The sequence below is a fragment of the Manduca sexta genome, unplaced genomic scaffold, assembly GCF_014839805.1.
Source record: "Manduca sexta isolate Smith_Timp_Sample1 unplaced genomic scaffold, JHU_Msex_v1.0 HiC_scaffold_3574, whole genome shotgun sequence".
NCBI lineage: Eukaryota > Metazoa > Arthropoda > Insecta > Lepidoptera > Sphingidae > Manduca > Manduca sexta.
The window spans coordinates 1-9,791 of record NW_023594657.1 but is presented as its reverse complement, the minus strand read 5'-3'; the positions used below and the strand labels follow the sequence as shown (position 1 = coordinate 9,791).

Below are 9,791 nucleotides of genomic sequence, written 5' to 3'. Positions count from 1 at the left end.
CAATCTTAATCTGATGCTGCAGCATCGTCTAGTGTGCGGGATATCTGAGTTGGATAGCATTATTCAGCCACTTACAGCATATACAGAATATTACTAGGTACTTACTTATAATATACTTAAAGGACAAAGAAACATATAATTTTTTACTCTTTAGATATTTTATTATCATGGTATTTAAGAGGAAAAATTAATATTTTTCTATTCACTATAATACAGGGGTGGTTTAAAAGATAATTGATAAAAGTCTGAATTGGTAATTTTGGTATGAAAATCGTCACTTCGATTTAATTTCTCAATGGTCTGATTTTAATTTCATTGTAATATAAGCCCCAAGCTTAAGCGGCGATAGCCTAGTTGGGCGTGGAACGGACTGCCTAGACGAATGTCCGCAGGTTCAAAAGCCAAGGGTACGCACATCTCAGACTTTTCTAAAATTATATGTGTATTCTTTGCGAATTATCGCTTGATTTAACGGAGAAAAAATAATCGTGACGAAACCGGCATACCTTAGAAATTCTCTATAGGAATTTTGAGAGTGTAAAGTCTACCAATGTGCACTAGGCCCGCGCGTGGACTAAAGTCTAATGCCTTTCAGTAGTAGTTCCGGAGGCCCGTGTCCAGTAGTGGGACAGTATATAATACAGGGTAGATATTATTATTATTATTATATCAAAATCAAATAGCATTTTGATATTTTTGTATTAGTTCAGTATAGCTTCAACTTGCTACCATATTAAGAAAATTGTTTGACCTTAAACTTCGTAGATACAGCAGATAATTCCTAAAAACAAGTAGGATAAGAATATTTATTTTTGTACTGGGTGCAATTAATTCTATCTTAACGAAAAAATTAAAAGTAAAATATTAAAAAAAATAATTAAAACCAGACTTCCAAAAACTAGTAGGTACATACCAAAAAAATAATTTAAAAGTGTTCATTTATTTTGATATTATACGCGTAATTATTCTTTTTGGTTCCGATGCCTAATTAATTCATCCCGCAGAAAAAGTGGTGAAATTTTAGAAAAGAATAACTGAATAAAGATTATTTAGATACATTGCGATTACCTATTACAAGCAAATTTCATTTAATATCCTAGCGAAAATCAAATCGCAAATAATGCAGCCATTATTATTCATTTCAATGAATTAGAGTTTAAAGATGATTAGGTATGAAAATGGGTGATCAAACATTGATAAAATAAATTGCAGGTGATACAGTGCTTTGGCTTTTCTAGTGCTTATTGATTAAGCCAGCTTTCGTCGCTACCCGGTAAAAATACCAGTTTGCAAATTCCATTTTATTTGCGTTACTAAGTCACCTAGCATACATCCGTTTCGGTAACATTCGGGAAGGAGATCTTATGTTGTTTGAACAGTTTGATCTTCAAATTGTTCTTGGTATTCCAGAAAAAAATTACTTCAATTCCATTGTTAATAATTGTTCTTTGATAAGTGATAGAAATTTAAAATTGTTTTAAAGGTACATACTTAAAATATAATAAATAATGTTTTCAATGTATTATCTTAATTAATTAATACAGATAATAATTAGAAATTTTGCACTCATTCTTATGAATACAAATTTAAAGCTTGTGCAATATTTTAAATTGCCAGCCTCTGTTTTAGGTATTTTAATTCTGTGGTATTTTTTACCGTAACAAGTCATTTCAAGTGAGTTTAAGAGATCAGAACTGTTGTCTGGTAGAAAAGGTTTTGTTATTGTCAAAAAAAATAAATATGAAATAACTACTCATTCAAGCCAAAGCATCACACAAAACGATTACATAGTAGTTAATATGTCCTTTCTGGCAAATAGGTACATTATATAAATATATATATATATTACACACCCCATAAAAATCATTCTGGATAACATAATGATAGAACAATCAAATAATTAAATTTACATTATTCCCCAACAGGAATTTATTAAAATGAAATCATAAACAATAAGAAATTTATTAGATATTGGATCAGGACAAAAAGTTTTGAAATTCTGTGTAAAAAATACACATGAAATATAAGCAATAAACTATTAGGCTATTGACTTAAGAACAACATATTAATTACACTTTTGTTATTTTTATAGTTTTGTCTCTTCACTTTTATAAGTTTACTATTTTGGATCAACCTTTAATCATCAAAATTTTGCGATAGTAAAAAATTTGCTGCAAGATTTTCATTTTTTTCACATGCAAAATATGCCTGTATAACCATATGCTCAGGGAAACCTAGAGCCTTTAATCTTTCAATGGCTTCTTTATCTTGAGGAGACACTTGGATGACATTTTGTGGCTGAGGTGATTGCACATCAGCAGCACCATCATCTGCAGCAGCTGCGGCGGTGGCTGCAGCCCCACTAGCAGGAGCATTAACTGGCTCATTTAACATTCTAACAAATGCTTGTTGGTGTTGGCTGATTACATGCAAAAGAGCAGGATTAGTTTGGCCAATTTGCTGTAGCACTGCATTCAATAAGTTGGGATTCTGCTGAATCACTGCACGCATTTGCTGGAATTGTGGTTGATCACGTAAAAAGCCCAAGGGATCTTCTTCGGAACTTTCCTCCGCATCCTGTTCTTGTAATAAGTCTTCAGGTATACCAGTTATTAAATATTCTACAGCTCTCTCGCGATTGTTAAATGACGCACGTAGTGCTTGTTCCACTTGTTGTCTATTATATCCCATGTCCATGATACTTTGCACCGTAGACTCGAAGTCAAGGTCACTGGCGGCTGCTGGTGGTTCAGCGGTACGTTCAGGCTCAGGTGCTGGGGCGGGTTCTGGTTTAGGAGGTTCTGCAGTAGTCGCTTTACTTTTACCATCGCCGCTTTCAGTGGAAGCACTTTCACCCGCTTCAGGAGTAGGTGCCGGAGTTGCTTGAGTTTCCGACACTTTGGGTTTGGTCACCATTATAACAATATTTTTTTCATCAATATTGTATGTGCTTAGTTTATTGTCATCCAGTAAAATCTTACCCGCGTAAATAAGTCTCTGATTTCCAGCGGCATAATCTTTACCTTTTTCAACTTCAATTTTAAGCTTAAGTGCTTTGACAGATTCCTCAGGATCTATTTCGATTTGAAACGTTTGTTGTTGTAATGTTTTAAGCGTTACCAACATTTTATTGCGTTTTCTTGAAAATTTCTGATGAATCAGTAACTTTTGTCCTAAATCACGAACTGAATTCTGACTCGACAAAATTATGCAGTAAACATAACCTTTTATAAATAGTTCGGATAAACGCAGGAACAGATCTCAGTTCCAATTACATGAAACATGCAAGAGTTTTACAAAAAGTTTAGCATGAATTTGTAGTATTATTTTATACTTTTATTTCTTTAATTTAAACATATCCATCTTGAATTAATTTAAGATTTTCATGCCTCGTTGTACCTACGTAGTGGATTGGGTCTACTAGACGTTCGAGCCAGGACGGGCCGCAACGCAAAAATCCGAAACTTTCAATAGTCACTATGACTATTTACTTTGTTTATGCTGAGATAACTATCTGGAAATAAGTCGGATCTTATGTATTTACTTTAAAAGTACAAGGAAAATTTTTCTTGCGATTTTTAGGGTTTTTTGACTGAGTGTTAGTATTTTTGGGAGTTGGTAGCATTGATGTGGCCACTGGCAACATGGATTGCCGAATGTCAAAAATTTAGAATTTTATTATTTTACCGATGTACATTACTGACGTCTTACTCTAGTTGATTGGTCTCTGCGTCTTATCTTTGACGTCTTTCTATATTTTAAACAAAAACAAAACATAATTTTACTAAACCACATAATGTAGGTAGTTTAACTACTGCTTAGGTTTCTATAAAAAAACTATTTTTACTTTGCAAGCAAATTTAATGTATTTATTTATTTTCATTTGAAAAAAGAATGTAATAAACTCTACTGACTAATTAACTCTTCTGGTGAATGAATCTATTTCAATATGACGTCCAAAGTATGTTTTGAAAACCCATTCGAAGAATATTCGCAAGATATGTCGAATAATATTCTCAATGACACCAAAGATGCGGTATGTATTTAACATTTACACAAGTAAATTTGGTCCCAACTCCCATATGACCTGTCATCTAACGGTCCTTAAAATAAATCTTATACATCAATTTTCATTCCATTTAAACCTGATATCAAAATGTCATCATATTTCTTCTCTACATAATTATTAGAATTTAAAATAACGGAAGAAAGTAATTGGATTATAAAGGGAATTGAAAGGTTATCATATCAGTATATTATATTGTCCTGTTTGAGTAAATTTTTATTATAGGGCACAGTTTATATTTACGGCTTTGTTTGTTTTGTAGATAATAATACACACACTATTCTTTATCCTTGAATTGACAGGCAGAGGTGCTAGTGGTGTATGCCCTATTGTTTGCGTGTATTCTGTCCTGTAATGTGATGGGAGGAGCCTATCGCAATATCAGACTCAAATTCCAGACTCGGTCTGATATAAAATAGGAAAACTTAACATAACATTACCAAGGCGGTACCAGTTGTACCATGCCTGAATAGTACTGTACCACAGAGGCAGTAAACAGATAATATTAATTTGTTGTTATTAAGATTTCAGGGAAGTTTAATGCAAAACTGCAAAATTTTAAATCTACAAAGCTGCATTTGCTGACAACAGAAATGAAAGATGATGTTTTTCATGATGGGACTGTATATACAGGTTCAGCTGGCCTGGCCTTGTTTTATTTCATCAGTTCTTTAAAAAATGGTAACAGCTATGATACATTACAGGTACATAATATTAATATTATTATAATATGTTATCCCAAACCTATTATGATAAGATAAATGGCAATCTTTACCTGGAAGGTATAATTTCTGGAGAGAAGAATAATGAAACAAGAAAGCATCTTGCCAGAGGCCTGGTATTATTATCATCTGTAAACAGTACTGACACAAACCAAACTTTAAATTATTATGCAATGTATAACAATGCCCCGTTTTCCTTTAAATTTCATTAAAATCTGATTGATGGGTTCTATGATCGCTTAACAAATATCTCATCATGTAGGTGTATTAATGGACTTTTTAGCCCTTGCCATTATTGCTGCTAAACGGTAGGTTACCTGGAATGTTTTCCAGGAGTTTTCGAAAGTCTTGCCGCCATGTTGAAAGACGCCGACTAAAAGCATTTTCTTGGGCAATACCTCCTTCTCGATTCATTTCAGGATCAAATATATATTTATTATCCGGCCACTTTCGTAGTCGGCTACTAGACGGCGACTATCCGGCTGCCTACTTTGTATGAATTTGTTGTTAACTTGTCTTAATTTTAATATTAATTACAGGTGTCGGAAAACAAACGTATTTTCTCTTAATATTTCGCAACAATACATCTTACTACAACCCATTGTTCGAATGTGTCGTCAGTTTAATGAACTTAGTATTAAGAATCCTTCTTTAGATATATATCAAAATACTATCATATTTACAAAAGAGAGATCCTTAATATCTTCAATTAATCAATTACTCAAGATTTATATGTTTTTATTTTTGTGTTTTGTCACATTAACACTTGTCATGGTTAATGTCATCTTACCATTTTTAGTCGGTAAAATATTTACTACTACTTACATTTAGTTTCTACAGTTAAAATAACTTTAATATTCATAATAATAACGTAACATTTCTATCTACTTTGTAATATTGTAAACTCGTCCGCTATAATTCTTTTCTTTATACACAAGTTTTGGGTTGCGATTAGAAGTAAGCATATTTTGTAATCAATAATTGGTGTATTTTTAGTTGCAACCTGTTTTGTGTTAAATAAATAAATAAATAAATAAATAAATTCTCATTTGAATGTATATACTTAGTAAATAGTATAAATGTTTTTCCTGCCTATCACAAGAAATTATCATTTAACACTAATTACACTTGACTGACCTAGAATCAATGTTCAATTGATAAAAAACCATACACGAAACATTCTTTTGACCTTTTATTTAAATTGAGCTGTTTACTTTACCGAACAATAGTCTTTATTTTTACACAAAACACCGCTTTGACCTGTGCGAAAGTAAAATCAAGAAATAAAGCGAAGTAAGCAGAAATGTTGTAACACGTTTGCAGGCGGCGGTTGTAACTTGCGCGCGAATCAGATATAAACAAAGCATCACGGAAATTGCCGAGTACTCCCGAAAACGTGATCGGCTTAGTCGACTAGCCGGCTTCTCTACAACTGACTAATCGGCTAGTCGGCTAATCGACCAAAATCATAGTCGGCACATCTCTAATATTTATATAAGGTGCGTTCGGGTAAGATCGAATACGGGGTAAGATCGTATAACGAAAATACCACGAATCTATGGTTTTTTTTAGTTTAAGCTATGTAGGCGACTACGCTGTCCTTTTTGCCCCACCCTATATACCACAGTTGATGCTACGACCAAGAACGGGTGCGCTATGTGCATTTAAACAAAAAAGGTGGAATTCGCTCTTCTTAACATTTTTGAGACTACTGTCTGATTTTGTGGACCTTATCATACTAGCATTAGAAGCGTTATTAGAACGGAGTCCGAACTTACCCCGCGAAGATCCGATCTTTCTAAGGGTTTTAAATTTCTATACAGGTATTATCATCTACTTTTAAGCTTACACAGAGAGAATTGGAAGATGATTAAATTATCACATAAAGTAGCATTAATAATAACCAGTTTCATGTATAAAATGTTTGTATCGCTCAAATATTTTCGAGTCCCCACAACACACCAGAAAACCGTTCGAAATTAGCCGAACGCACTCTACAAAATACTACTAAAGCAAATTTATGTAAGTATTTATCTACTATTTTTCATAGAAGTTTTAGTTTGGCGCACGTGCGCCGCAAACTATTATTCAACAACGCGACCACGTGATATTTAATTTTAATTCGGTAAAAGTATTATGAATTATAAGACTTCATTTTAAAAACTATAATAACCCATATTTTCATTTTGAAAAATCGGCTTACATAATATTAGTCCTCCGCAGGTATCAAGGAATACGTGACCGTTGTGTCGGATCACCTCCCTCTCGTCGACGGAACATCTGCTGGCAGAGCTCAATATTCTAAGTGCGATCGGCCTTAACCGTCTTATCACCGAATGCACGCCCTTGCACGGGGAGACATACGCACCCTTAAGTGTGTATCTCTACCTCATGGTTGCCAATTCACACTGAGGCCTATAAGGGCTCACGAACAAAACACATAAAAAGAACTTCTCAAAACATGTGGTGATGATATTTTATTGCCGTCTCTGACACTAAGACTCTTATAGGTTGTTTCTGAAATAGAAGGTTTAGGTTATTAATTAACCGAAGTCTGGTACAACCAAAAAAATGTTAATAAGAGGGAAGAACGTGGTCGTTGTGTAAAACAGCAGCAGCAAGCGGCATAGAGTATCCCTCAAAGTAATCCTCCACTCAATGATGTTTTTCAAAAGGTTGAGCCAGATAAAACTGAAACTACGCGTTTTCCTGAATGATGTGATTATGAATAATAAATGCGCGCCTCTTGAGATTTCGTAGAAAAAATAGTTTGCTCTCGCAAATTTTGTAATTAATTGCCGCAGCAAGACTGAAATCTTTCGTATCATCATTATGAAGTAGCACCATGTTAGTTTAAAAAGTATGGATCTGGGCCATTAATAGATTTTTTTGGCTAAATGTCCTGATTAATTACACTTTGCTTTGCTCGTACGTCAAAACTATCGAGATTACGAGAAAAAAGGTTATTGAGTAGATATATTATAAATTGTAGGACATTTTCTCTAGTTTTATTTTGTAATTGTATACTTAAATATTTTTATCGTTAAGTGAATGGGAAAGAAAGTATTGTCAAAACAGCTTTTAGGTATCATTGTTCTAATATGGCAGCGCTAGTGGTGCCTAAAGATACGAAGTGGCAAACTTATAATTCAGTAAGAGCACATCGAAATATATATTACCCATTTTCAGAATTCTCGGAAGACGTATCAAATCTTCTTAATACTTTCTTACTATTCGCATTTACTAGTAGGTACTTATCTAAGTTATTACATAAGTATCTATCTAAAAGTATTTTTTAATAACTCCAAATTATAAGTAATTAAGTTACCAATTACAACCTTCGATTTCCTGGCTTTGATCTTTTTACACCTTATTTCATAGTAATATGGACGAATTAATGTTGCACAATATTTTAATTATTGTTACAGAATGCAGTTGAATATATAAATATTGAGAATTTAAGAGGCAAAAGAATTAGTTTCCTATGCGGAGATGCTGGTCCTCTTGCATTAGCAACAGTCATATCATACAGACTAGGCACCAACCGCCCTGATAATTTACTTGATTATAAAACATTAGTTCAAAGGTAAACCGGTGTGATTTTATTAATAAAACTTTATTAAATTGTCCGAATATATTTTCAAGTGTAGTTAGTTATATTTTACGAATTTTATAGAAAGTTATTCTATAGCCTCAAATACAATTAAATTTGGAAGGTACGTATTTTAGGTCTCCCAATCTTATGGTAATCCGAACTAGCTCAGCATGGAGTAATCGAGGAGGCCCATGCCCGCTGTGGGTTAGTATATAATACAGCGCTAGTGTTATAGTAATTATTTATTTTATTATAATCACTCATTTATATAAGTATTTTAATGCTCTTTAATGATGTAAGCTATAAAAAAAGTTTTAATTATTACCTTCCATTTAATCTAATAATTCTCTACAGACTACTGTCATTGATTTCATTATTGAATGATTCTCCTGATGAACTTCTTTATGGAAAATCGGGATACCTTTATGCTTTGTTGTTTGTTAATCAATACATACCTGGTAAAGAGGTCATACCTGCTAATCACATTGAAAAGGTAATAGCATATTTAACTTATTTCATATAGCATAATCCATACCATAAAAATATTATTACATAATAAAGTATTCAAAATAAAATAATATATTGCTTTTAAGTGGAGTTAAGTTGTTATATCGATTTATAAATAGTTCCGTCGTTTAAGATACTATAGGCACATTTCAGGTAGTGAACAGCATTTTGAAATCAGGCAAACAATTCGCTAACCAAATGAAATTAAAGACTCCATTACTGTGGCAATGGCATGACAAAGTGTACTTCGGGGCCGCTCACGGAATGGCTGGAATACTATATCTATTGCTGCAGGTAAAATAATTTACTCAGCCATATTTTTTATTATTCTAGAATGTTATGTCACAATATGTAGTATCGAGGACGGTTCCGTCCAACTATCTCAGTACAACAACATACCTAAAGTGCGAGAGAAAAGGGAAGAAAGAGAAACCATAGTAGGATGGGCAGAGCGGAAAGGGAAGGAAAATGTTCGTGTGCCCTTATAGGCCTCAATGTGATAATACAACCAAGAGGTATACACACTGCACACACAGTAAAGTGTGGCCTATACGGGCTCGCGAACAGTTCCTAGCCTCTCCTCTCCCACCATCCTAAGAGGTTTCCTTAACCTTCCCCACACTTTCTTCCCAGCTATCACCTCCCAACTTTCCTCCAGGACCCTACAGTCGCTAAGCCGTGGATTTCAGTATCCCATTCGCGGGTTTTACCCCGGCGCGGTGATGACTGCGGATCAGATACAAAAACAAACAGGCCGGCATAATTGTGTAGAATCATCTCTCGTTGGTCAACATTCTATGGGAGCCCTTCACTTACCATCAAATCCAGTGGGGTCACTTTATTGTGCTGGTATAAATAAAAGTATCAAAGGTACACATATAAGCCAAAAATAAAACTTTTT

General features: G+C 33.7%; 2 protein-coding genes across 2 annotated transcripts; one reads left to right on the top strand and one right to left on the bottom strand.

Annotated features, from left to right (window-relative positions):
- Positions 1-1,917: 1,917 nt before the first annotated feature.
- On the bottom strand, positions 1,918-3,247 carry LOC119193055 (UV excision repair protein RAD23 homolog A-like). The gene has a single exon (XM_037446751.1). The coding sequence runs from the start codon at positions 3,124-3,126 to the stop codon at positions 2,137-2,139; it is 990 nt and encodes a 329-aa protein (XP_037302648.1). The 5' UTR covers positions 3,127-3,247; the 3' UTR covers positions 1,918-2,136.
- Positions 3,248-3,675: 428 nt separating this feature from the next.
- LOC119193056 (glutathione S-transferase LANCL1-like) lies at positions 3,676-9,217 on the top strand. The gene is made up of 6 exons (XM_037446752.1): positions 3,676-3,798; positions 3,894-4,036; positions 4,591-4,770; positions 8,217-8,374; positions 8,738-8,876; positions 9,044-9,217. The coding sequence occupies exons 2-6, from the start codon at positions 3,950-3,952 to the stop codon at positions 9,191-9,193; spliced, it is 714 nt and encodes a 237-aa protein (XP_037302649.1). The 5' UTR covers positions 3,676-3,798; positions 3,894-3,949; the 3' UTR covers positions 9,194-9,217.
- The last annotated feature ends 574 nt before the right edge of the window (positions 9,218-9,791 follow it).